Below are 27,649 nucleotides of genomic sequence, written 5' to 3' on the forward strand. Positions count from 1 at the left end.
CGACAGGAATTGTGTTGATCCACATTGCCTACCTCCCCTACCCATCAAGACAACTGCTTTCATGGCCCTTCTTAGAGATTCCCTGATCCACCCACCCTACACACACACACACATACACACAGAGCTTTCTGGGGCCCTGAAAAGAAATAAGTAGGTCCTTCTGTTGAGAAAAGGAAAGTACTCCAGGTCAGGACACTCAGGTTCCAGCCTTCCTCATTCTGCCACTGCGACCCCCAGGAGAGTCCCTTCTCCCTCCAGTTCGATTTTCCAGGGGAGAGTTGGAATCCTAAATTTACAAGCCCTTCCACTCCAAACATCTGGAGTGCTTTGTTGTGCATTTGTGGGAAACTTCGCTGGGATTTCCAAAGCAGGAAACAGGGGGGGGGGGGGATTGGATGGCCAGGATTTCTCCTCTTGGTAGGAATTAGCGGGTTCTTTCCCCCACTAGTCTGTGAGCTCCTCCAGGACTGGGACCAAGTTTTAGTATTGGCTGTAACTCTGGTTCGTGGTAGAATCTGCAATGTCCCAGGTGCTAAATAAGTATTTACTGTTGAATTTTTCCACCTTTCATCTGAGAGAAAAGACACTTCCTTCCACCAGGGCCCCCTGAGAGACAGAAGAAAGAGTCATAAAAGTTTATTATATGAAAGAAAGAACATGGCTTCTGTACATCTATTTACAGAACAGACAGATTTACAACCGGGTGGAGGCCTTGGTGTCCATTGCGGGCAGATGCCCAGAGAAGAGTGGGGAGGCATAAGGACCCTCCCATGGCTCGAACACAGGGCACCTCAGCAGGAAGAGGAGAAGCAGAAGCTGGAGGGAGGAACAGGGTTCCGGTTCTTCCTGAAAGGATACTTGGTGGGCACGCAGCAGGTGGGATGGAGCCCTGGGGTCCTGCAGGACCCTGGAGGGGCAAGGGAGATCCTGGTTTTGGGCCCAGAACATTCTTGGGCTGATCACAGTGTCTTTGGGGTGCTCCGGGGAGAGGTCTGTGCCCCTCTGTCCCTGTTGCTGCCCGCAGCTGCAGAGGGGAGGGGGGCGCGGGGGTCACAGCTCACTGGAGCGGACGGCAGGTTCCAGTTTGTGGGACAGGGCAGTGAGGACCTTGTCGAACTTCTCGTAGCGTCGGGCCTGGTTGCTGCTGGCGCCCTGGCTGCCCCAGAGGAGGCGCATCTGGAACTCAGTGCTGAACACCTCCAAGAGCTCTGGCCGGGCCTGGAACCCTGCGAGACAGAGCACAGGGGTCAGAGGAACGACCATCCAGCAGGGAAGGCTGGGGGTCCTGCCAAAAGCCAACACACTCCACAGGACCCTCTTCCTAGGGGCCTTCCACCACCCCCAAGCTCCATCAGGAATCCAACAAGGTTTGTCAGTGAACAGGACCATGTCTGCAACATATAATATTTAAATTACTGAAGATAAAATATGAATGTCAATTTGGAAGGATTTTCTTTTCTGTATTTTTTCTGTAAGTTCCAAACTTCTTCCTAAGAAATGTACACATTTTGCAAATAAGTTTTTGTTAGTTAAGAAAAAAAATGTTTTGTTTGCTCTGAAAAAGAAAGAGGCAGGAAACACAAACACTAGGATGTTGTCACCATGTGCGTCTGGGTGACTGGGGGGATTTTGTTTTTTCTTTTTGCTCAGCTGTAATTTCCAGTTTGCCTACAGTGAAACTTTACGGCTTAAATAATGCCTAAAGCAGTAAAAGCTGGATTACTTGAGGCCACTTCCTCTCCGCTCCTTTCATTCTCCCTTTCCCCTAGACTGGGAGCTCCTTGAGGGTAGGGTAGGTGTGTCTCAGCTCTAGGCCAAGTGCTCAGCCCGAGGCAAACAAACTTGTAGAATAATCCCTTAGGATGTCCACTTCACAGAGAGAAAACAGAGGCTCAAAGAAAGATCCACAGCTAGGGTGCTCTCCCCATCACCTCTGTGTCCCGGCACCCCCACCCGGGCCTTCCACGCACAGCTGAACTGGTAATCCAGTGAAAAACAGGGAAAACGAAAAGAAGCCAGGGAGGGGCGCCAGACGAGGAAAGGGGAATGGAGAAACGTGCATGGGGGTTTGGCCGAAAGGAGAGAGCAAGTCTGGTGGAGGGAGGCCCGGCCAGCATCAACAGTGACTGTCTCTCGACCCCCAGATGTGACCTGTGACTTACCCTGCAGCTTGACCTCCGCGTTGGTGTGATACAGGCCTCCGTGGTGGGCCACGGTGCGGGCAGCCTCCAGGTGGGCCAGCACCACCTCCACCCCGTGCTCTGTGCTGCCCCAGGGCTCGGGGCCCTCTGCTGGGGCCGAGTCACACTCAAGAAGAGTGATAAGCGGCAGCACATGAGGAAACGTGGTATTGCTCAGCGGCGGGCCTTCTGTGGGGGGGGAGGCAGGCGCTTAGAGGCCTTGGAGGCCCCACCATCCCCAGGGGCACTCCAGGCAGAGAGGTGGAGCTGGGGGTGGGTCTGCCTAAGGTCCCTGGCTGAGCACCCCCCCCCCTCCCAACTCCCAAGACTAGCACTCCTCCTCTTCCAATCCTCCAGGTGAAACCACTGCAGCCTTGGCACCGCCCTGAGGGCTGAGCCTGGTCCTAGCCACCCTGCAGACGGTAGCCAGATGCAGAAAGGGAGCTCAAGATTAGCCTGTGCAGCGCTCAGTTTCTGGTTGGTCCTCGTCTACACTGGGAGAGTCTTTGCCGGCCCAGAGAGGGGCTGGAGCCTGCCCAACATCACACAGCAAGGTGGGAGAGGTACCTTTGCCCTCGTTGAGGCTCTTGAGAAATGGCTTGAGCTTTTTCTCGTAGAGGATGGCACCTTCTGTGTGTCGCTGCCGAAGGGTCACCCATGTCTGCTCCAGCCGGGCAATCTTGGGGGAGAGCAGACTGTGAACGTCCGACCAGGGAAGGGGCCCGCATTGACCACAGGCCACCCTCCTGAGTGGACATACCCAGATGTGGGATAATAGTTATGACCACGGTCACCTTTCATGTACCTGGGACAGTGCTGGCTGCTCTTCAGATTCCCCGTGAGGCCTTGCAACAGCTCATTTTACAGAGGCGGGAACTAAGGCTCAGCTAGGGGAATGACTTTCCCAAGGTCATCCCAAAATTAGGTAGCAGAGCCGGGAATCGACCCACAGCTTCTGGGACCCTGTTGTTACTACTGACTAGGCACAGGAGAGCAAGTGTAGAGTGTGGACAAGATTCAGGCTGTGAAACCAATCTGCTTCGAATCCTGACCTTTTCAGTCTGACTGTGTGACCTTAGGCCAAGTACTGCTGTACCTCAGTTTCTCCATAAATAAAATGGGACAATAAAGGCACTTATTTCCCAAGATTGTTCTGACGAATCAGTACTTACAAAGTACTTAATGTAGCACCTAGCATATATTAAGTGCCCACTGAATTATAGCCATTTTATATTTATTCTTGAAACTCATATAATGCTCCTCACTCATTTTGCAGGTGGGTAAACTGAGACCCAAAGAAGGGGCAAGACTTGGTCTTGGAGCAGGTCACTTCAGAGAACCCAGCTACCCTTTCACTGATGCTGCCAAAAAGTCCCCAATTCGAACATCCCGGGGCTCCTCCAGACAACGACTTCCTGAAGCTCAGCTCGAGATGCGCCCTTCCGTACCTGAGCCATATCGAGGGCGCCCATGACCGCCGCGAAGCTGAACATGTTGCCCATGGTCCCTCGAAGTTCAGCCGCCAGCTGGATGGTCTTGTGCAGAAGCACTGCCCGCTCCTCCGCCGAGCCCGTGCAGCCCAGGATGTCCACGGCCAGCATGATGGACATGGTGTGGAACCTGTCTCAGCGGCCAGGTCAGAGGGGAGGAGTCCTGTCACTAGTTCCGTTTGGCGCCCGAGGGGCAGAGGGCCAAGCCCAAAGTGACAGGTGGGAAAGGGTCAATGAGATTAGGGGGCGCGGCCAGAGTGAGAGAAAGCCAGGCTAAGGGCTTCTGATTGGTCGGCGTAACTCGGGGGCGGGGCCAGAGACTTCGGAGCGCGGGGCTGAGGGGCTTGTGATCGATCAATGGAATTCACGCGGCAGAACAGTTTTAAGAAAGAGTAGCCAGAGCTGATGGGCGGGGCTAAGGCTCGCGCAGTGTGATTGGTCAAGAGGGTGCAAAAGATGAATTCGGAGACAGGACTCAGGCTTTGGGGAAACTGGGATTGCTTGGAGCCGGACACCGAGCAGTTGCGATTCGTCAATGGATGGAAGGCGTAGCCCGAACCCCATGGGACCCGGGCTGAGACACTCTGATTGGCCAGCCGGTCATAGCAAAAGGGCCGCAAGGTAGCCCGGGGGATTCCCCGCGAGTCCCCGGGTGCAGGTGCTTGCCTTACCTTTCCAGCAGGTCTAGTCGTAGCTGCCGGCCATGGGGGAGGGTGAGCAGCTCCATGCCCCAGCGGACTCCCATTAGGGTCTGCATCTCCTTGGTAACGCCCAGTATCCTAGCAACCTGCAAGGACGCCCAGAGGGCTGATTAATTTCCTGTCGCGGCTGGCCCAAGCCATCTGGGAGTCAGAGAGCTTTCTCTAGGAGGGCAGTCTGGCTGGGAAACGAGTTTGAATTCCAGCTCTCCCCCTCTGCCATGGAGCAAATGAACCTCGTTTCCCTCTCATTTCCGTGGAATGAGGGATAAATGGAAAAATGCCCAGAGCTGTTTGATATGTGCCAAAGGTGACCAGGACACCTTTATTCCAGAAGGCAAACCTGAGGCCCAGGGAGGGAAACCACTTGTCGTCCAAGGTCACACACTGAGCCAGAACTAATCCCATCACGCCTAGCACTCTCCAAAGGACAATATCTCTGCATTCCTTACTTGCTTCCTGAGCTGAGAGACCAGTGCGGGCCCCCACATAAAGTAATCGGTGCCCCCCAAACTTCAGAGGGAAAAATTGAGGTGCAGAGAGAATCTGGGTCCTTAGATAGTCAAGATCCCTTCAAAGGCCAGGCATTGACAGTTCGAGTCTAGGTTCTGAGTTTTGCTTATTTTGTCCATGGGGGGTGGGGGGGGTGGGGCAGGTGGTTTCAGTTTTTCACATTCTCTGGAACAGCCATGCTGACTCTCACGGGACTGAAAAGGTGCCCCAGGGAGCTCTGGCTTTCAGCGCTGCCCAGTTCCAGTACCAAACTGGAGGAAGCAAGAATATCTTGTGGTGGTGGTGGTGGTGCTGCTGCTGCTGTTTTTAGGAGAAAATGGAGGCCCAGAGAGGTCAAGTGATCAGCCCAGAGTCATACAGCAAGTAAGGGACAGCTACGAACCAGAAGCCAGGCCTACTCATTATACTTTGGGCATTTAGCAGCCAACTCCTCACCACCTGGACCCCCGTCCCAAAGCTGCAGGATAGAGGTGCTCTCCCTGCCCCAGGGACCTACCCCAGCACCTACCAGGCAGTCAACCTTGGTGACGTGCCGGGCCAGCGTCCGGGCATCCACCTCTGCTAGCAGCTCCTTGACCTTGCGCAGGAGGCCCACCTCCAGTGGCCGGTTATCCTTGGGGATCAGTAGTGACTGGAAGGTGGCGGGGTTGAAGGAGGAGGTGGCTTCCACAACAGGGGCTATGAAGGCCCTGCCCCAGTCCCCTTCAGGCGCCCCATTCTCTGACAGTTCCTTTAGTCTCTCCCCATAGCTCCTGGCCTGCCGGCTGGAGGCCTCAGCTGCTGCCCACTCTCGACTGCCACGGACAGGAGGCTGCAGCTGGCAGTAATGGCCAGAGTCCGGGTCACTGTAGCTGCTGAGTGACGGGGATGGGGAGGCCTTGGAGAGAGTGTGGGAGGGGCTGGCATAAGGGCCCTTGTCTGACTCCCCAGGGGGCTTCGGGGCACTTCCGGGACACAGCTGAGGTTCACTGGAGCGGCGGGTAACAGGGGAGGCAGGCAGCACTGTGGCTGATGGAGCTGTAGGGGTGGCGTGGACACGGGTCACTGCAGGGAGAGAAAGGGTGAAGACTAGTTACCAGTGAAGTTCTCCCTCCCTCTCCCCAAAGGACAGGCCCCACCCACCCTATAGAGGTGACGTTCCCATCTCCCTGCACTCAGGCGAGGCCCAGCAGCCTTGGGTAAAAGGATCAGGCCTGAAGGATACTCTCCGATGGCCTGGACCCCAGGAGTTTGCTGCCTCCTCCCCTAAGGCTGCTGCAGCCTTGGGGAACCACTGGACTACTTAGAGGATCTTGCCGTGATTCAGGGATGGTAATAAGCACTTGCTGGAGTTCATTGTGTGGAATTATTTCTCAATGAATTAGCAATGATTTATTGAGTGCACATGTGCCAGGAGCTGGCGACATGCTGGCCATCCAACTGGTCACCAGCAGTCAAACCATCATCCAAAATGAGAGGTGATGTATATTGAACTCTTCCTGCCTGCGAGGTCCTTCTCCATACCTTAGCCCATTTAACCCCGCCATCCTGGGAAGTAAGTCCTTCCATAATCCTCATTCTACAAGGAGAAAACTGAGGCTCAGAGAGGTCACCTGTCCTGCCTCAAGTCACTACCCAGCATGTGGGAGAGCCGGGCTTTAAATCCTCAGTCCTCTAAGGACTGAGGACCTCACTCTGCCGTGTTGCTCAAAAAATGTCCACTAAATCATTTGGGGCAAGGACTGGTAACTTTTACACTCGGGGGAGTTGGTTCAAAGGCAAGTTTGCAGTTATGACCAGTTAGCCAGCCTGTGTTTAGGGAAGAATGTGTGACAACCCATGGAGACAACGTCGGTAGTTCTGCTGGCTGGTTTTTCAGGTAAATCCTTGCAGGCATCACTCTCAGTAAAGAAGTAGAAATACAAATAAGCATACATGGTAACAGAAGTCGTCACAGACAGAGCGTGGTACACACACAAGGTCACTCCCTTGGGATTCTCCCCACCGGCCCCTCCCCCTCCACTGGCCTTACCAGTACTGTAGGCGGGGGAGCTGGGACTCTCGGAGATGGGTGACATGGGCGAGTGCAGGTCCGGGATCTGGTCCATGCTGAGGGCACAGTTGCGGATAGATTCCCGGGGGTGGGGCAGTGAGGTGCTGTGGAGCAGATATTTTCATGAGCAGAGAGCCCAGAGAGCAGGGTCCTCAGCTGGCCTCTGCCTCCATTCTAGGTTGACTGAACTTCAGAGGCAGAAAAGGCTTGGAGAGTGTAGTACTAATTGACAAGTATAAGACTGAAGCCCAGAATGGAGAGTGTTTATATAGTCCACTACCCGCACAACTACTCTCTTCTGTGAGAACCTTGCCTCCAACTCAAGAGAACTACCTGGCCTAGCAGGCCTAGTAGAAAGGATGGGGAGCTGGAGGAGGGAACCGGGACCACAAGGCTGGCACCTCCTCACTGCTCCTACACTATGCTCAGAATGCCAGATGCTGGCACCATTACGGGCACTGGTTCTAAATCACAGGCAAAGTACCCACGGAGAATCCAACCGCAAGCACCCAGCCCAGGCCTAGGGAGATGGGCTCTAGCCAAGGGCTGGTGGCACAGGAGGGCAGGTCTCTTTGCAAATAACAAAGGAGGCCATAGAAATGAGGGGTACAGACTTTGGAGTTGCAGACCTCGGTTTGAATCTCAGTCCTCCCGCTCTTCGGCAAGTGGCTCCCCTCTTGACACCTGTTCCCTGGTCTATAAAGTGGGGGTGTGCACAGGCGCTCCCTCCCAGGAGGACATAGGGATTGATGAACTTGGGCGCAGACAGCCCTCCGCACAGGGCTGGGGGGCGCACTAGGGCGTCAGGAATGGGTCCCTGCTGTGGCTTTTTCCGGCCTCATCTCACCCAGCCCCAGAGGCACCTGGGCCTCATTAAGGTATTGCTGGGAACGTCCCATCCCCTGTGTAGTGGTTTGCACCTTACGAAGCCCCCTGCTCTGATGCACGCCTTGGCCTAGCTAGGTGCGGGAGGAGGACGGGGGCAGCAGCTACAGGGACAGAGCAGCCCTCAGGGACTGGGGGTCTATCTGCACCAGGGCCCTTTATCAGTAGGAACATGGTCACGAGAGGGGAGCGGCAGGGCCCAGGCAGCTCAGGTGGGGCTGTCACCTGGGCCTGGCTGCCGACAAACCCGGCACTCAGCCCTCCTCTGCCTCTTCCTCTTCCTCGGAAGCCTCCAGGACAGTCATCTGCCCAGTTCACAGTGGCCTGGCCTCCCGCCCCTCACCAGCACTCTGCAGACAGATACCCCTACTTGCCAAAGGGGGAGACCGAGGCCCAGCGTGGGGCCCCTTCTTACCTGGTGGGGCAGCCATCGCTGCGGGTGACTTTGTCGGCAGTGAGCCCATCGGTCATGGTGACGCTGCGCCGCTTCATGTGGCTGCCTTTGGGGCCCGAGGGGCTGGCGGGGCTGGCCGCCTTGCCACTGCCCTGGCCCAGGCCATAACAGGCCTCCAGGTAGCGCAGCGGGAAGGTGCGGTTCACAGGGCAGTAGATGATGGCACCGCTCTGCTCCGACACGGCCTTGCGGCTGCCCACATGGTACCGCACGAGGGCGGGCACATGGTCGAAGCTCTCCTGCTCGAACAGGTACTGGATGTGGGTGTAGCTCTCCCCGGCCTTCACCACCACCTTGTTGATCTTGAAGTGCAGGGCCTGGTTGCGCCAGCGGCACGTGAGCACATAGTCACCCAGGCTGGTGAGAGAGTCCCGGATGAGGAAGTCACCGTTGCGCTGCACCAGGGTCTCTGATACCTGTGGGAGGTAGTGATCAGTCTGGAGCAGGGCCAGGGCAGGGGAGGGTCCGACCTGGGATCTGGGGGACACAGGGAACAGAGATATCTAAAGCTTAGGAAGGGGGATGCAGTGACCCAGATTCGGAGGGGCAACTCAGCCACAGGCCCTGGGTCTGGTGCATGGAGCCTTGGGAATGGGGGGACATGACACCCTGGAATGTAAGGCAGAGTCTGGGGGGCTGGGGGTCACCATGACCTGATACTCGGTTCTCAGGGCTCGTGTTAGACAGGGGGAATTTCCAATCCTCATTCCTCCAAGCACCCAGGGTTCTCCCAGATCTCTGGGCCTTTGTACCCTCAAGCTGTCCTCTCTGCCCGGACATCCTTCCCACCCTGCCTACTTGGTGAAGTCCTGTCCATCTCTCACTGGCCTCTGTCCTCAGTGCCCCCTCCTGAGGGCCAGCCCACATCCTCTGCTGGACACTCCATTCCTGCATTTCTTCTACTGGACTCTGACTAGACCACCAGCCCTTGGAGGGGGGCACCACACATTTTCTCTCCACATTCTTGGTGCCCAGCACAGGGCCTGGCAGAGTCAATGCTTGACAAAGACCCGTAGCATGAATGAAAGAGGGAACAGGTGACTATCAGCCCATTTGGGCCTCAGCACAGAAACTCAACTTTGCCAAAACTGAGAATCCTAGGCCCTGACACTCACTAACCAAACAAGAGGCTAACGTATAGACCCATGGGAAAAAAAAAACAGTTAAAAATAATAGTAATAATCAGCCATAACAACACTAACAATAACATTGAGCCCCCCGCATGTCAGACCTCCGGGTAACACTTTATGGGCATTGTTTCATTTATTCTCATGATAACCCTTTAAGGCAGGTACTGTCATTACCATCCATCTCATAGAAGAAACGGAGGCTCAGAGAGGTGAAGTGACTTGTGCCAGGTCACACAGTTACTAAATGACTTCAACTTCACTGCAGTCTACTTGGACTGAATCTACCAACCAGTGAGTCACAGCCACTCTGGGCAGAGCTGGCCGAGGTGGTGGGTGACCTCTGGGGCTGAGGTCCCACCCAGGGACCACTCACCTCACGGGGGATGCGGCCGTGATACCAGGCATGACTGCGGAGATCTGTGCTGCTGAGTTTGAGTTCCTCCTCCAACTCCTTGTGTAGCTTCTCAGGGGAGGAGTCCAAGATGTACTTCTCCTTGGAGAACTGGGCAGGAGACAGCAGAGAGTTGGCATCTGGTCTGAAGCCCTCTTCCTTATTCTCTCCCAACCCCTCCCTACCCCAGGTGAGCTGCTTCCATCCCAGGACCCTGGGAAAACTTAGGCACCAGAAAGGTCCTCAGCTGTTTGAGTCCCCAGCCCAACAGGAGTAAGGAAATCTCAGTTAGCCCTACTGTGTTCCAGGCTTTGTGCTACGTGCTAGGAGTAAATGAGACAATAAACAAACCAGGTCCTGTCCTCAAGGAAGCTTATAGTCTAGGCAGGGGAAGGAAACTAGACAGGAACATTGCAGCAGAATAAGGTCAGCACCACGCTACTGGACAGCGGCAAAGAGCCCTGCGACTTTTAGAAGAGAGAAGATCAAGTATAGGGAAGAAGGACTGGTCCAGGAAGCCTTCCTGGGGGGAATGGTGACAACGAAACACTCACTCTGCACCAAAAACATCGAAATGATCTTGCATGGGGGAGAGGCAGGATTTCTACAGGTGGATCTGGGAGGTAAGGCAGCAGGTACCCAGGCAAAGGCAACGACAGAAATATAGGGCTGGGCGGATGAGGACACATTCTGGGATGCTGAATTATACATTGGAAGGGTGGAGGAGGCAGCTATAAACAGAGAAGCAGAGGCCCCCACACAGACATTTCTGCTGTCCTTTATAATTCCCAAGGCCCTTTCCTCCTTGCCATCTTAAGCAATCCTGGCCAGATGGCAAAACTGTGGCTAAGCAGGGAAGCCAAAGATCACTCAATGGAGATAATGCCCAGGACTCCCCCACTTCCACCTGCTGAAGGGGGAGATGCCTGGTTTCCTGGCTACCGTGGCCCACGGTTGGATACGTAAGAGCAGAAGGAAGAGAGTTCCTGTTGCCAGGTGCAGTCCCACCATGAAGCCCAGCCCAACCCTGGATGTGCCCTGTTGAGTTCTCTGGGCCTCAGTTTTCTCCTCTATAAAATGGGTATTATGACAGAAACCTGTCTCCTTGGGTTGCAAGGATGAAAGGAGACAATACTCCAGAGCACTATGACTAGCCCACAGATGTCCTCGTCACTGTGAGCACACGTGACATTGCTTCCTCTCCCATTCCCCAACTCCGGGCCCCAAACATAGCTGTTCTAGGACAGGTAGATCTGGCCCCAAACTGGCCAGACAGCAAGACAGAAAAAAGGGGGCTCCAGAGGGCCTGGCCTCAGTCCAAGTGACAGTCTCTTTCCAGGACCCCCTACTCACCAGGGTCCAAGGGTCCTCCAATTCACTCCCTGCGTTTTCACACCTTCCAAAGATCTCTGAGCCTAACTCTGCAGCTCCATTCTCCACCCCTCTGCTCTTACACTGCCTCAGTTTACCAGAATCCACACTGCTCCCAAGATACCCTAATTCCCAGTTTCAGTGATATCTAGAGTCTCTGACTTCACTGTTTCAACAGTGATTAAACTCCCACTCTGAGACAGGTCCTGTGTCAGCGCTAAGGCCGCAAGGTCATCAGGACAGATGACCTCTGAGAGAGTCACATGGAAACTGACAACGAACTCCAGTTTTCTGAGTGTCCAGGAATACACAGAGGGCTCTGGGAGCAGCTAACAGTGTCCCTCCTCATCTAGTCAGGGAGTTGAGTCCCTGAAGAGGGGATATTTTCCAGAGCAAAAAGCGCAGAGACCTCCGGTCAGGGTCTTAACCCCTAACCCCCAGCCCGCGCCCAGCAAGCCCCCTCCAGCTTCCTACGGTCTGGCAACCCCAAGCAAGGCCATCCCCAGATGATGCACCGCAGGGACAGACAAGCAAACAGGTGGGCAGGTTAGAGTTTCTGGGAAGACAGTGGCAGAGTCAGGGCCCTGCAGGCAGAATCAAGGTCCTGGGGCAAGGGGAAGCTTCAAAAGGGCAGAGATGATGGGGACGGGTGGATCAGGGCTGTCAGGCTACTATGGGGAGCTAGGGTTTGCCCAGAGGCCACAGAAGAGCCACAAAGGGTTTTTCAAGATTCGGTCTGGTATGTGGAGAGTGGCTTAGTGCTTTCAGGCACTGGCAAGAAGGGTGGGACACAGGGGTAGGGACCAGGGAAAAGAGTGTTTAAGCAGCCATTGATCAGGACAGGGAAGAGGGTGGAGGGGTCAGAGAGGATTTCAGAGATCCTGGGAGGACAATCAGACAGCTCTCCAAGGTGAGCAAAGTTGGAGCAGGAGCAGCTTGGTGATAGACCCATCAAAACTGGGGCTTTGAGGAGCCCATAGGGCTCTGGGGACAGATGGTGGGGGTCAACAATGACACAGGTGCTCAGGAAAAGACAGGTCCTGGGATGGGGATTCCGTCCACTCCCTACCCAGGGTAGAAACTGATACCCCCAAAGGGTAGGAAGGCTGAGGGCTGAACTGAATTTGGGGAGGTCCTTAGGTACCTACACTTCTGTCTGGAGTTCTCTATTCTTTGGGGTCCTTGGCCTCCCTTCCTACACCATGCCACACCCTGGGGAGGGAAGACTGGGAGTCACAGGGGACAAAACACCAGTACTTCAGCCTTCTGGGGTTCTTCTCTTTCACAAAAAGCATGTAACTGAGAACTCACCCCAGTTCCACAGCAGGAGCGAGATGGACATGGGGAAATGAAAGGGAGTGGGCTGTGAGGTAAAGAAGCTGGCCACAAGACGCTGCCTACCACTGTGTGACCTTGAGCTAGTCATTTTTCCTCTCTGAGCCTGGGTTGCATCTGTAAACGGGCGGGGGTGAGGGGGTGGGGAGACTGGTCTCCACTTTTCCAGCCATAATCAATGGTCCCAGGGAGAATCTGGGGAAACCAACTTGGTGCTCCCACACGCCCGAGAGTGGGGAACCCTAGGGTCCTGTGTCCTCCTCCTCACTCTCGACCGGGGGTCCCCAGCTCCCAAGACTGGTGGGGGGGATGGTGAGAGTTGCGGGCTGGGGCGCGAATGCAGCATCCTTGCGCTCGTCGCACCGCTATTGGCCAGAGATGATCTCACCGCCTCCCCGCCTGCGCGCGCCTGATTGGCCGGTGCGGGGATGCTGCGCTCCGCTGCCGGCGGGGCCGTCATTCAGGCGGGCTCGGAGCGTGTGTGTGAGCCCCGGGGAGTGCAGGGGTAACGCGGCCGGCGTCCCCCAGGGGGTTCCGGAGCAAAAAGCGCAGAGACCTCCAGTCAGGGTCTTAACCCCTAACCCCCAGCCCGCGCCCACCAAGCCCCCTCCAGCTTCCTACGGTCTGGCAACCCCAAGCAAGGCCATCCCCAGATGATGCTCCGCAGAGGCGGGGTCCGGGTCCGCCCCTCCACCCCCTTCCGTTTAACCCCTTCACCGCCGCGGCGCGGTCCGGCACTGCCCGGCCGCCTGGGCTGGGAGCCCCGCTCCCCGAGCCTGCCCCAGCCCACCTAGATGGCGGGAGAGTGACGGGCGCTCTGGCCCTAGCCCCGGTACCCGCAGCACCCCTTCAGCTTCCCTCCCCTCACTCAGCCTTCGGACCCCAGCCCAGCGCTCCCGGTACAATGGGGAGCCAGGCTGCCCGGGTCAGCCGCAGGGGCCGGAGCGCTCGCTGGAGTACCGGCAGGACGCCGGGGACCGCAGCTCCCAGGACCCAGTGCCCCAGCTCAGCTCCGCCTGCGGAGGAGGCAGGACCGAAACGGCAGCCCCGCAGCCGCGAGTCCCGGGAGCGGCAGCCGGGACCCTCACCCTGCGGAGCGGCGGGGCGCCCAGAGGTGAGGCTGGGGCGACCCCGCCCCCTCCTGCAGCCCCTGCCCCTGCCCCGCCAGACCCTGCGAGGCGCCACCGGGCTGCGGCTCCCAGACCTCGGGCCCCGGGCGGAGCGGCCGGGGTCTCAGCCCGGAGCGCCTGGCGGGAGCCAAGCCGCCCCCTCACCTGCACCTGCACGAAGGAGCCGCGGTAGAAGCAGCAGGCTGCGGCCGAAAGGGCACTCCACAGGCTGCACCGCTCGGTCATGGTGGGGCCGGGCGTCCGGGGCCGGGCCGATGTGGGGGGCGGCGGCCGGCGGGGCAGGGGCGCGGGGAGCGACCGGGCTGGGCACCGGCTGCGCGTGCCTCTCGGCGGCGCGATTACCTCATCGCCTTGGCGGGGGAGGAGCGGGGAGGCGGGGCGGGGAGACCCCACCCTCCAGCCGGTCAGGGGAGGGGAGGGGGCCATTGTTCCTCCCTCCGCCCGCCCTTCGCTCCCCGCCCCTCGCCCCCCGCGCTCCAGCCCCGCAGGGCTGCCTGGAGCCTGGGGACGCGGGGCAGAAGACCCGCCTAGGGGGGCCATCACGGTGGGGGACGGGGGGCAGCGGGATGAGTTGGGGATGTCTGGGCCCGGGAGTGGAGGGGGTTCCTGACTCCCCCAACTCACCGTACCTACCTTCACTAACCCGGAGCAGGCAAAGACTTTGAATTAAATCATATCTAAAGCTGGAGAAATCCCTGTATGCGTTTGACCAAATCCTCTGTGGCCTCAGGAAATCTCCCAGAGCCCAGGATTTCTCACCTCTGAATGGGAATCAGGGACTCGGGCAGAGAACCTCGGGATGCTGAACTGACAGACTCTGGGGGTATGGAGAGCCAGTAGATGCTTAAGGCACCAACCTGGGTTCAGCTAGCATGCTCTTCTCTTGGAGGTGGGATTCACTCATCTGGAAAACATACCTGTGCTGAGCTCACAGAGCTCTTCTGAGCCTTGCCTGAGTTTGATGCCTGTTAAGTTGATGCGCCTAAAGTAAATGCTCAATAAATGCATGCTATGATTGCCAAGCTTATTGTCTTACAATCTGGACTTTTGTCCTAAGAATAAGGTGTGTGTGGGGGGTGTCATCACTGACTCTGCATCAGTCAGGCCAAGGGTACAAATCCTTCTGACAGGCTGTGTGACCTTAGGGATGTGAGTCCACCTCTCTACGCCTCAGCTGTTCAATTGTTTTCTTTTCTTTTTTTAAATTTATTTATTTGACAGACAGAATCACAACTAGTCAGAGAGGCAGGCAGAGAGAGAGAAGGAAGCAGGCTCCCTGCTGAGTAGAGATCCCCAACGTGGGGCTCGATCCCAGGAACATGACCTGAGCCGAAGGCAGAGGTTTTAACCCACTGAGCCACCCAGGCGCCCCTGTTCAATTGTTTTCTACAAATACACCTGAAGCTCTGAGCACGGAGCGTGGAATTTTATGGCCTTGGAACTTCAAAACCCTTGACTTGGAATCGAATTGATCACATTGTGGTCTGAGAAACCTGGAGTTCTGAAAGCTAGTACCTCAGAGCAGGAATGGATGGTTGGTAACTAACTAGTGATTCTACCACCATCTGAGGCTTGAAGCTAAAACTAATGTTCTTTTGACTTTGTCCTTTAATTAGTTTCAATGAACAGGTATTATTTCCTTCATAGTATTTTAAAGTACATGTTCAGACCCATAAACTAAAGGAAAAATACAAGTTACTAATCCTCATAAGGATCTTACTACCATCAGTGATGGAGACCTCACTACCTTGCCAGGGATCTGAAAACTGTGTGTCCCCTGTGTCCTACCCACTGGCTTTGGTCCTGTTCTCCCTGAGGCCTCCATCCCCCTATGGTGTAAGGGCTCCCGATGAAGAGCCAGGGCACAGATTCCAGGAGCAGCTCCAGCTCAGCTTATCGCTACCCTGGGTTACACTTCCTGGGCTTACCCAGCTTGCTTTCTGACCTTGCCCACACCCTTCCCTCTGCCTGGACCACTCTCCTGTCTATCTCTGCTTATCTTTGCCCCTCTTCAGCTTTTCCTTTGGGAACGGGATGTTGGTGAACATTCCTGGTCAAGTGCAATGGCTTGGTCTCAATGTCTCCTCCTCCAGAAAGCCTTCCTTGATCTCCCCCTCCCCATCTCCCAAACTGAAAGTCATCCCCTACCTGCTGAGCTCCAGTGGCTTCCTATCTGAGGCTTCTGATGACAGTGAGGGGCAGATATCTGAGCACTTCCCATGCTGCCTCATGGCCCATCACTTACATGGGGCTTTATAGGTAGTATCTCGGTAATGGAATGTCTCCAGGGTCAGGAGCCAGGCCAGCCAGCTCTAGTCCAGGTCCAGCAACCCTATTTAAGGGCATGGACTCATTGAGCCCATAGCAACCCTAGTTGGGATCAAATAAAATTGGATTGCAATCTCAGTTCTGCCCCGTAGTTGCTGTGTGGCTGTGGGCAACTCACTGTGCATCTCTGGGCCCCAAGTTCCCCATATGTACATGGGTACAGGAAGGCCTTCCCTGCCCAGTGATGAGGGAGGAAATCAAAGACCTCATTCATGTACAGAGCTCAGCACTGTCTCCCCTCCCTGGCTGGCAGCCAGCACAGGGCTCTGCACACAGTAGGCTCACAAGATGTTATGTTACTCTCTTTATCAGCATTGTTTCAAAGCTACTTTCCTACCATTCCCAACGCCCAGGACAAATTAAGCTTTGGTAAATGTGAGCTGGGCGGGCCCCCATTCTCCATGATGAAAACTGAGCCATCTTTTCTGGCTCCCACCTCTCAACACCAGCACAAGCTCAGAGAGTGGGTGGGAATTGGGTCTGAGCAAGGAGACACCCCAGGGCCCAGGGCAGCTGGCAGCTGGGGGGCGGGGAGGGAGGGAGTCTGGTGGTAACAAACAGTGGGGGGTCCTGGGTTTGGGGTCAAGAGAGAATGATGGAAGGCATGGGAAGAAGATCCTTGGGAGTGAAACCAGACCCGAGCGCTGCCCGGACCCTGAGACCCTCTCCTCTTGGGAACAGGTGGTGGGGTATGGCCCCTAACAAGGCTCAGAAAAGAACTCTGCCCTTCAGGGAGCAGGCCCCGAACCATCCGGTGTCCCCTGCTTGGCCCCGCTTACCTTCACATAGTCCCCGCCAGCCTCTGGCTCTCCAGCAACCCTGGGAGAAGAGAAGAGAGGTGAATGTCCCCAGCCTTTCCTGGCCCCCCCGGCTGTCAGCACCTGGCCTGAGCATGCCAAGAGAGCTCATCCTGAAGACAGGAGGGGGCGCGGCTGCCGATAACACTCACTGGAATCTGCTGAGAGGGCTGCTGCTCCACTCACCAGCCGTGCAACCCTGGACAAGTCCCCTCGCCTCTCTGAGCCTGGGTTTCCTACCTGGAAGTCGGGGACAATGACAGCCTTGGCCTCATTGGGTTGTTGCAAGGACTCTGGGAGCTGATCGGTGTTACATGCCTAACAACAGGCCCGCTTCCTGAATCATGCTGTCTTCACCCGGCTTCAGGACGCTCAAGGGTTCTTACCCTACTCCACTCCGAATGCTGGTGGTCCTGGGCTGGGGCTCAGCCTCCTGCCCACCCCCCATCTACCCTACACTCTCTGCCCAGTGAAGAAGGGCCCACTCAGCAGCATGCTGAGCTGGTGACTGTTGGCCCTGGTGGAACTGACCCCTTCCACCTTCAGGGGCCGGGCGTGACTATCCTTTCCAGGTGCCAGATTAATACTATCCTTTCTCGTGAGGGGGCTTGACCATAACTGCCATCCCTTCTCTGATGCAGCCTGAAACTGCCCCTTCAACTCCTGCCCGGTAAGCCCAACTGCCTCCTTAGCACCTCCTCTTGGATGTCTGAAGTCCTTGCGACTTGTCACATCTAAAGCAGGAGTTGTCACATCTAAAGCAGGACAGTCGCTACCCGCCCCTCTGCTGCCACGCCCCTGCTCCCCACATCCGCTTCCCACCTCAGTTGATGTCAGCTGCACCCTTGTTGCTTTCCTTGGCCAAAAAAATCTGCACTCATCTGTGCCTCCTCTTCCACTCGCCCTCCACACCCACCCCTCAGGAAATCCTGCAGCTCTGCTTTCAAAATAGATCCTGACCGCGTCTCTCCAAGGGGCAGTCCTTCCCCCACCCGGGAGCCCCGTGTGCTCTGTGGAGCACATAGCAAGCAGCCTCCTCGCAGGCTCTCTGCTGTTCTCAAGCCCCACTCGGCCTCCACTCCTCCCCCAGAGGCACTCAGGTGAGAACAAGCAGGTCACGTGCACAGAGCACCCCCCCCCCCTCACCCCCCCACAGTGCCTCCTCTCCCTGAACAAGATCTAAACCCCTCTCTGTGGCCTGCAAATGGCTGGCTGTGTAATGTAGCACCCAGTCCAGAACTTTCTTCCCTTGTGAGAGTTAAGCGGTTATGCAGGAAAAACAAGCATCAACAGGGCCATATGTTCCCCTGCCTACAAGGCCTTGTGTAGCCTGGGGGTGCCTGACCACCTACCTTGCCAACCCCCAATATGCCTCGCTCACTCATTCTATCCCTCATTCTGGCCAGACGCATTGGCCTCTTTGCCAAGTTCACTCTTGCAAGAGGGCCTCTGCCCTTGTTGTCCTCTGCCTAGAACTCCAGGCTTCCAGACCTTCACGCAGCTCGCCTCACCCATAGTTTATTTGGGGCTCTGCTTAATGTCCCTCGTCAGAGAAGCCATCCCTGGCCACCCGACCTAGAACAGTCTCTGGTCCTTCACTCTCTGTCTTCAGCTCTCCTTTATTTTCCGCAGCCTCTGCCTGAAATGATCATTTTACATTTACCTGTTGACTGTTTTTGTTTTTTTTTTTAAAGATTTGATTTATTTGTTTGACAGAGATCACAAGTAGGCAGAGAGAGAGAGAGAGAGAGAGAGAAGCAGGCCCCGCATTGAGCAGGGAGCCTGATGTGGGGTTCAATCCCAGGACTCGGGGATCATGACCTGCGCTGAAGGCAGAGGCTTAACCCACTGAGCCACCCAGGCGCCCCTACTTGTTGACTGTTAATTACCTGAAACCTTCATGAGGGCATTGACTTTGTCTCACTGTTAAGCCCCCAGCACAGTGCCTGGCACATGGTAGCAGTTTATGATTGCTTAAAGGAATACGTGAATAGTAAGTACCCAAGCAGTGTGTTGATCACTAGCGGTAGGATTAATTTTGTCAGGCTGGGCCCTGGTTCTCTGGCTAGGACAGGCCTCCGTAGTCCCATCTGCAAAACAGGGAGGGAAGGCAAACTCTGGGGAACTGCTTCCTCCCATCCAGAAGCCCGATGTTTAAATTTGAATGTTAAATTTAATAAAATAGATTGAATTTAAAACATACACCAAAAAATCTGAGCTTTAAAAATCATGGATGAGGGTGCCTGGGTGGCTCAGTGGGCTAAGCCGCTGCCTTCGGCTCAGGTCATGATCTCAGGGTCCTGGGATCGAGTCCCGCATCAGGCTCTCTGCTCAGCAGGGAGCCTGCTTCCTCCTCTCTCTCTCTGCCTGCCTCTCTGCCTACTTGTGATCTCTCTCTGTCAAATAAATAAATAAAATCTTAAAAAAAAAAAAAAATCACAGATGAGGTGTGGATTCCCAGGGCAGAATTCCACACACGTGGTGCCCCCTGCTTCTGAGGCTAGGGGCTCCTCACTGAGAAGCTGTCTGACAACCCTCCCTATTCTGACATTCTAGAGTCCTTGCTGTTAACCTTCCCTTCTGCAAAGTCCTTCCTGACTTCAAAACATAGTCCCTCAAGCTGCATGCAGCCCAGCCACAGCCTTTTTGGTTCTCTCTGTCTAGCAACGGTGGGAGCGAGGGGGAGTAGGGACCCCTCCCCTGCATGGTTCACCTCTGCCAGCTTGACCGGGTGAGGTGTCCCATCCCAGAGTTTCCTGCCATTCAGTCCCGGAAATCCGCTCACTGCTGGGAACAGACTGGCCAGGACACTGGGATCGCCCCAGTGTTTCCTCCTGCTTCCTGTCTCCTTCCCCTTGGGCCCCGGGGAGGGAACAGAGCCTTGTGTGTGTGTGGGGGGGGGTGGTGACTGCACCAAGATACAAGTGGGCTGGGGTGGTCAGAGCCAATGGGGGAGCTCAGGGCAGAGGCCGAGACTCAGGGAGCTGCTGGCTTGGGGCTACACTCAGTCCCTATCCCCTCACCCTGGCCCTCTACAACACTCCAGGACTTCCAAGACTTCATGTCACCATGCCTGCCTCTGATTCACTGTTATCATTTGTCTGGACTATTGCCACACCTCATCACTGGCCTCCCTGCCTCTCTGTGTGTTGTTTGTGACTTGTTTTCACTCGGGCAGCCAGAGCACTCTCTTAAAGTGAAAGTCAGAGCACAGATCTTCTTTGCTCCAACCCACTGGAGTGGCCTCCAGCGTCACTCAGAGTAAGAGCCAAAGTCCTCCTGAGAGCCTTACAGACTGGCTTCTCACCATCTCTCACACCCAATGTCCTATGCTGCTTCCTCCTGTCTCGCTGCTCCAGCCACGCTAAGCTTCTTGCTGGCTTTTGTCCCCACCTCAGGGCCTTTGCACATAACCTTCCCTTCTGCAAAGTCCTTCCTGACTTCAAAACATAGTCTCTCAAGCTGCAGCCCAGCCACAGCCTTTTTGGTTCCCTCTGCTTGGAACCTCCTCTCTCCCTTAGGGCCAGAGTGGTTCCGACTTGGCCTTCAGATCTCAGTGTGCTTGGAGAGTTCTAGAACATTCTCCCTCTCATTGTAATGATCAAATGCAGAAATCAAAGCTTCCATTTTTAAAAACTCAGCTTTATCAATTAATTAAATTACTTTTTTTAAAAAGATTTTATTTATTTATTTGACACAGAGAGAGAGAGATAACAAGTAGGCAGAGAGAGAGAGGGAAGCAGACTCCCTGCTGAGCAGACAGCCCCATGCAGGACTCGATCCCAGGACCCTGAGATCATGACCTGAGCCGAAGGCAGAGGCTTTACCCACTGAGCCACCCCGGCGCCCTAATTAACTTTTTTATTTCACGGACTTAAAAGGTACTTCCTCTCAAATATTAGTGGTGAAATCAATTAATAAATAATACTGACAATTGAGCTAAATCAGTCCCATTAATCAGCCACATTAATTATTCAAATAACCAACCCCTTTAATTGCCTGTATTAACTGATTTGTTCTGATAACTGATACCACTTATTGTATACATTAGCTTAATTAATTGGATTAATGAGCAGTAATTAGAGCCCATTATCCTTTATTTCCCCAACACAGGTTTAAATCTGAGCTTTACTTTCAAGGCTCCATTCTGGCCTGGGAGCAACGGTGAGGCTCCCCAAGGGACCCTGGAGGAGAGGCAGCAGAGAGCAGCTGCTGTCCTATCCCACCTTGGCCCTCGGTTGCCGTGGGTCGCCTTGCCCTCTGCAGAGGTTGGCTGCCCGCCCATCATCTCTGACCCCGTTTGTCCCCTTGGGGCTCCAGGCCTGGCTATGTGACCACTTCCCCAACCTTTGCCTACTGCTTCTCAGCTTTTCCCCTGCCTCCACCTCTCTGGGGTCCAACTGCCTTTTCTGTAAAGGGGGCCAGAGGGGCCAGAGGATCCTGAGAAGGAAGGATGCGGAGTTCTCAAAGCCCATGAGGGTCCTCTTGCTGCCCCAGCTCCCAGCCACGGAGATCTCCCATTTTGCCCTTCCTGGGGGACTGAAGATTCTTCTCACCCTTCACTCCGACCATCGCTCAGCCCTGTCTTTCCCCGGGGCACCTTGCCGTGGGCCCTTTGGGATTCTCTGCCAGGTATGCTCTTGGCTTTAGCCCCTGCCCTGCCCCACGTACTATAAGATGGGCCCGCACTGTCTTGAAGACATCCTGCTCCTTCTCCACAATTCTGTGCTCTCGGTCTTCTTGACTATGGTGAGTTTGCCAGCAGGTGTTCAAAGAGGGGACCAGCCCTGTGAGGATAGGGCAGGTGGGAGCCACTCTTTCCAGGGCAGAACCGAGGCTTTTGAGCCCAGAGAGCTACTGACGGGTACTCGGAATCTGCTGGCGAAGAGGAAAGGGGTGGGCACCGGCGGAGTGCTGCCTGAATGCCGGTAATCTGGAGGCCCTGCTCGAGAGGGGAGAAAACTAAAGTTTGTCACTGGGTCCAGGACACACAGCTGGCTCAGACTAGATCTGGATTGGCTCCCCTTTGTTCCCTGCATGAGGCAGGCTCCCCTGGAAAAGGGGGCGTGCTCTAGGGTGGACAGGAGGAGAAGGTGGGGAGGGGAGGGCAAAGAACACGAATATTTCAACTGGACCACGCGCCCAGAATCGGCATCAAGAAGAAATGGAGCCAGGATGGGGGAAGAGAACCTTCTTAGGCTCTGGAGAGGGCCCTCTGTTGGGAGAGAGGAAGCGGCGTGACCCTGGGCATGTTCCCCTCATTGGGCCTCAGTGAACTTTTCTGTAACATGGGTGTGCAGAGAGCAAGAGCAGTTCCTTGTACGGGTACATCTCTGGGCCAAGCTCAGGACAAACGCTCTACCTCATCTAGTCCTCACAGCACCCCCATGACGCAGGCGCTGCTATTGTCCCTGATACCCAGATGGGGAAACTGAGACTCAGACAGGGCAAGAGAGTTGCTCAATGTTGTGCAGTCAGCGACGTACCCAACTTCCTCCCCATACTCCACAGAGGTCCAGGATTCTGCAAACAAGGTCCCCTGAGAGTTTTTGGGGGGGATGTGGCTCCAGCTGGGGGTGGGGGTACAGTCCATCCTTCCCGAGCCAGCGTAGTTCCCACAGCCTGAGGCGTCCGGGGGTCTTGAGGACTGTGAGAAAGTCTCCACAGGAAATGAGAGCGGGGAGCAGCTGGGCCCCTTCCGAAGACAAGGACCAGCAGCCCAGAGCCTGAGGAGGCCGAACAGGCTGGGCCCACCACAGCCCCCTCCCCTGGTGGGTAATCACTACCAGATGCCCAGCAGCTGACGTCACTCTGCAGGGCCGAGAGGGTCGTGGGACTCTGGGGAGTGCTGGGAATTCTTGGACCAGAATCAACATTCCAAAAGGAAATGGGATGGGGGGTGGGGATGGTTCTGGGCCTGTTCTCAGTGCCTGGCACAGGGCTGGGTGTCCCCAGCTCTCCTGTGGGGTGCCACCTTCTCCAAGTCTCCCTCTGAACAGCCCTGGGAGTGGGGGTGGAGGGGCCTAGGGCTCTATGATCTGGCAGGGAGGAAAGGACGCTTGGGCGTGACACTTTACAATGAGTAGAACTGCATTCAAACCCTCCTCAAAGGAGAGGTCCTCATAAAACATAAGTCAGAGTGAGGCCCTCCTCTGCTCAAGGCCAGCGATGGCTGCAGCTCCCTGGGTCAAAGCCAGGTCCTTGCCAGGCCATCCAGGCCTTCCATTATCTGAACCTGCTTCCTCTCTGGCCTCGCCTCCCACCACTCCACTCCCCAGCCTCACATCTTCATCTCCTCCAGCCACTGTGGGTCTCAGCCACTCCTCAAACAGGCCAAGGATGCTCCTACCTCAGGGCCTTTGCGCCTGTTGTTCTTTTGGTCTGGCACACTCTTCCCCAGATATCAAGAGGGTTTGTTTCCTCATCCCTTTGTTCAAACATCACCTCAAAGAGAACTTTCTCCTGGCTCACTTTTCCAAATTGCTACCACCAGACACTCCCCTGCTACAACCAATTCCCCTAGCTGATTTCAATATTTCTCCCAGCACTTCTTTCTTCTGCATGACCACATAACACCTCATCTTATCGTGTCTCCCCCACACCGAAACGGGGCTCCATGATAGCAGGGTTTTGTCTGCTCTGCTCACTGCTCTCTCCCCCAAACTTGCAAGAGTGTCTAGGGCATAGTTGCATCACAGTAAATATTAAAGTGAATGAAATTCCAACTCAACTAATTGTGTCATCTCAAGCAAGTTATTAACCTCATAAAACCTCAGTGTCTTCACCTGTAAAATGAGCTCCCATTATCCTTATTCCACGGGCTTATGGGAGGTCCTGTAAGTAACATAGAAATGGCTTTGAGATTTGTACTTGGTGGGAGGTGAAATGTGGCCTAATGACTTGGGGGTTGGTCAAGCCTGGGATCAAATCAAAGCTCTGACACTTTATCTCTCTGTGACCCCAGGAAGATCCCTTCCCCTCTCTGAGTCTTGCTTTCCTCCCTGGTAAAACAAGCAGTAGAGGTTCCTCTTCACAGGGCCTAGGTAGTAGACGGTACCTGTGGGGTGCTTCAGGCAGGGTCTGGCCGGTTGTGAGCCGGATCTTGACCTCTTGGAGGACCCTGACCTGATAATCCCTGTGTGCAGGCAGGGGTGTGGGTGGAAGGTGCTGGGGCCTCCTTCCTTCATCGGGCCTCCCCTTCCTCCTCCTTAACACGGACTGAAGGGGAGGGTGTCAGGGCTCTTTGGACCTGCTATTTCCCCGCAGAAGGCTGAGGTGCCAGGAGTGGGGGGGTAGGGTGAGGCGAGGTTGGTGCTCTCCTTTCTGGGAGCTAAATGCCCTTCAGCCCTTGTGCTCCTGGCCCCTCCTCCCTCCTTCCTCCTCATCCCCCATGATCTCAGCAGGAACAGGGCACCAGGAAACTCCTGCAGCCTCACCTCTTCCCCTTCCTTCCTTCTACTCCAGGTGCACCCTGCCTCCCAGAGGGAAGGGGAGGGACACCATCTACCTCGGCCTAGACCATTCCCTGAGCAGCCGCGGAGATGACTCCCTTGGGTCACTTAGGAATGGGGCCCCAGTCTTGCTCAGGGGCAATTCTCAAATACCCTCCTCTCCAAACTGTATGTATCATCTGAGACCATCCGGTTCCATCTGGGCTGCTGAGAGATTGAGGCCCAGAGTAGGGCAGGGCAAATCTGAGATCATACAGGTAAAGCAGCTCTCTGGGACACAGTGCTGGGCTTTGGGGGCTCCTGGAAGAAACTCTAATTCCTGGTCTCCTGCTTGGCCTGGAGGGCAAGTGGGACACTGGGTCTCAGGACAGCAGGAGGGGCTCAATCAGATCTGCTAACCCCAGCCCCCTCAGGACCATTGGACACTGGCTGATTGGGGGAATGGAAGGCAGTCTGTCTATTTCCTCTGCCTGCTGTAGGCCAGGCCTGATGTGGCTGCCAGGAAAACCGAGGCCCCTGCCCATAGGGAGGAAGCCTGGGTGCTAGACTTGATATCCTCAAAGTTTCTCAGGACCATCCCTCCCAGAGGGCCCTATTGGAGGGTAAGGGGCTGCCCATTCTTTAAAGGCACGAGCCAGGAAGGCGGAGTTCTAACCTATACTGTCGCAAACCAGGCAAGTAAATCTCCCTTTCCTCATCTGTAAAATGGGGACGATAATTGTGTCCCTCTTCTGGGGCTGTTGTGAGGAGTAAATGCGCAACCTGTGCGAGGACAAGACAGGCACAGAATTACACCAGAAGGAAGCTTAAAAGTCCTTGATGCTAACTGGGCATCCTGCTTTGTTGGTTGCCCCAAGGGCACTGATTTCCCCTCAAACCATTCCCAGCCCGGCAGGCCCTCCTCCGGGCCAGCTCGGTCACTCACCCTCTAGGTCCCAGTGCGGGGCATCTTCGTCCCACTGCAGTCATGGTTCCCCGCGATCACTGCCTGCAGCCTGGACACCTCCTCAGCCCGACGGCTCCCGCCTTTCTCAGGCCACGAAGCTGTGGAGCTCAGTGCCCGACTCTGGGGGCGGAGCCTAACCTGTAGACCACGCCCTGGGCACGCCCCTCGTCGGACGGGGGCCGCTCCACAGCCTACTTCACCAGCCGGGAAGGACACGCCCCGCTTCGAGCACGCCCCTCCGCCTCCTGTCTCGCTCCGCCCTCTCCCCCCATTTGTCGGCGTCGGGGGCCCGGAAGGCCACGCCCCCCGAGTTCACCCTTCCTTCTCGGCCCGCCCAGTTCCAACGCCCGCGTCACCCGACCGCTCGCCGCGCAGCCTGAAAAGGACACGCCCCCTAGACACGCCCCTCCACGCGCCCGGCTCCTGCAAACTCCCAATGCACATCTCAGACCTTAGGATGCCTCAGAACGGCCCGGAACCTATCAGACCCTCTCCCTTGCATACAATCCTTGCTCCTCCACGCCCAAGTAGGGCTGGACTAAGTAGGGGGATGGCAGAGGACCGCAGCCTGGAGCAATTAGAGACGAAGGAAAAGCACTTACACTTTGTGGCGTGCCAAGCCCTGTGCTAAGATTTTACAAGTCCTTTATGTTATTCTTGAATTCCCCTCACGCCCCTACAAGGTAGGTGCTCTCATTATGCCCTTCCATCAAACGAGGAAACTGAGGCTCAGAGAAGGGAACAGACTTATCCAAGGTCATGCAGTCAGTAAGAGGCAGAGTCTGGGCTGGATTCATTCTGCAGCTTTACAAAATCTTTCTCCCCATTGAACAGCGGTCTAGACACAATTACCCCAGCACACAGAAGCTGTGCTTGGTGTCTTGGAGAAAATCCACTGAAGGGAGGTCCCAGAACCAGCCCTAGAATTATTTTTGCTCACCTGGGGTTTTTTTCCTCTTTATTTCAAGAAGCACATCTGATGGGTGTGGTTTAGACACAGGCTGTGAGGGTTGAAAAGCTGGAGACTGTTATGGTTGGGATTGAACGGGTTCCCCAAGGGCACAAGCACAGAGCTGTAGGTCTTCAAAGGTGGTGGGTACAATGTGAGACATGAGTGTGTGGCCACAGGAGACAAGCAGTTTTCTGCTCAAATCCAGCTCTACCACATTGGGTGAGTCTCAGTTTCCCCATCTGTAAGATGGGGCTAATGACAGATGCTTTTGCAGAATCGTCCATGAGTAACATTGGTTTTGACACCCAGTAGAACGAGTGCGTCTTAAATGGGAGCTAGGGTGATACCATCACAATCTGTATTTTTGCATGAATTCGACTCACCCAATAAACAAGTTAAGTGGCAACCAAGGGGTGGAGTGTTGTCCAGCAGAACCAAGGGGTGCAGTGTTGACCACCAGAGGTGATTTGGGTGTGGGGGCCCTGGGCGGGGATCCAGTGACTGGGTCTGGCACCCAGCTAGCCGCTGAGGGCCCCTGCTAGAGGCTATCTAGGGCAAGTCAGGTGGGTCTTAGTTCAAATACCACTTTGTCATTTGTCAGATGTGCAACCTGACTGGGGCAGACAACTTCCCTCTCTGAATCTCAACTTCCTTGTCCGTCATATGGAAACAACAGAATCCCCACCACCACCAGGTGTTTTTGTTTTGTTTTGTTTTTTGAGAACTAATTGCAAGTGAAGGATGAAGCACAGTGCCTGGTCTGTAGTAAGTTAATGTGTAGGGCTTTTATCCCCCACCCAGTGTGGGGGGGTCTTCTCCAGGCTCTATTGGCAGGAGGCTTAGAGACACCATCCCTGCAGTTCCCCCACTCCCCTTACCCCGGTGGGCACCAACCTTTCTGGAGGCACATTCCTGGGGCCTCTTTCTTCTTTTTCGTCTGCCCTGAGATCCTCAGGCTTTTCTGTGGGGCCCATCGCCGAAGGATTGGGTCCCACTGCTAGGGTGTCCTCCAGGGGGACACTGGTCCCAACCACCATCTCCTTGGTTGCCTCTAAGCCTGGAGGGTTGGGCAGACCTTGGGGCGCCAAGTGGGGTTGGTCCACTTCCTTGGTCTCCTGGGTAGCCTGTTGGTCCCGAGCCTTCCTGGTGCTGAGACGGGGCATGGTGCCCATGTGGCTGTACATGTCACTGGAGCGGGCATAGGCGGGGGGGCTTTTGGGGACAGTGACCATGTCATCCTGTGTAGCCTCAAAGGGGTCAGGCTCCAGATGGGACCCGAGACTGAGGGTGGTTGAGGACCGTTTCAGAGTGAAGGACCGAGGGAGGTTGGAGAGACTCCCGAGCCCCTTGAACTTGAAGAACTCTGGTAGGGGAGGAAAAGGAGGGAAAGGGTTAATGTCTACAGCATTAATAATAACAATAAAAAACACATGTTGTTCCTCTTATAGAGGGTTCAGGGAGAGTCAGGGCTTCACAGACTTCCCCTCTGCTATGGTATAACCCGGCAGCTCTAGAGTCACGGAGCCCTGGCTTTCAATCCTTTCTCTTGCACATCCTAGCTGTGTG

General features: G+C 55.5%; 1 protein-coding gene across 5 annotated transcripts in view; it reads right to left on the reverse strand.

Moving 5' to 3' along the window:
* Positions 1-620: 620 nt before the first annotated feature.
* Positions 621-27,649, reverse strand: part of SH2D3C (SH2 domain containing 3C) — a 29,143-nt gene continuing 2,114 nt past the window's right edge. The window contains exons 2-12 of one of the 5 annotated variants that reach the window (XM_004757254.3): positions 26,978-27,446; positions 16,717-16,756; positions 9,756-9,884; positions 8,214-8,668; positions 6,893-7,017; positions 5,390-5,925; positions 4,342-4,457; positions 3,629-3,800; positions 2,748-2,859; positions 2,163-2,369; positions 621-1,226 (exon numbers count right to left, since the gene is read on the reverse strand). In XM_004757254.3, coding sequence (XP_004757311.2) covers positions 1,051-1,226; positions 2,163-2,369; positions 2,748-2,859; positions 3,629-3,800; positions 4,342-4,457; positions 5,390-5,925; positions 6,893-7,017; positions 8,214-8,668; positions 9,756-9,884; positions 16,717-16,756; positions 26,978-27,446 — 2,537 coding nt within the window. In that variant the 3' untranslated portion in view covers positions 621-1,050. Of the gene's footprint in view, positions 1,227-2,162; positions 2,370-2,747; positions 2,860-3,628; positions 3,801-4,341; positions 4,458-5,389; positions 5,926-6,892; positions 7,018-8,213; positions 8,669-9,755; positions 9,885-13,753; positions 14,514-16,716; positions 16,757-18,735; positions 18,825-25,110; positions 26,051-26,977; positions 27,447-27,649 lie in introns of those variants that run through there. The other 4 variants (XM_004757257.3, XM_045082442.1, XM_045082441.1 and 1 more) reach the window with 4 other exon arrangements.

Source organism: Mustela putorius, unplaced genomic scaffold (genome assembly GCF_011764305.1).
Source record: "Mustela putorius furo isolate JIRA1106 unplaced genomic scaffold, ASM1176430v1.1 tig00000596_pilon_pilon_pilon, whole genome shotgun sequence".
NCBI lineage: Eukaryota > Metazoa > Chordata > Mammalia > Carnivora > Mustelidae > Mustela > Mustela putorius.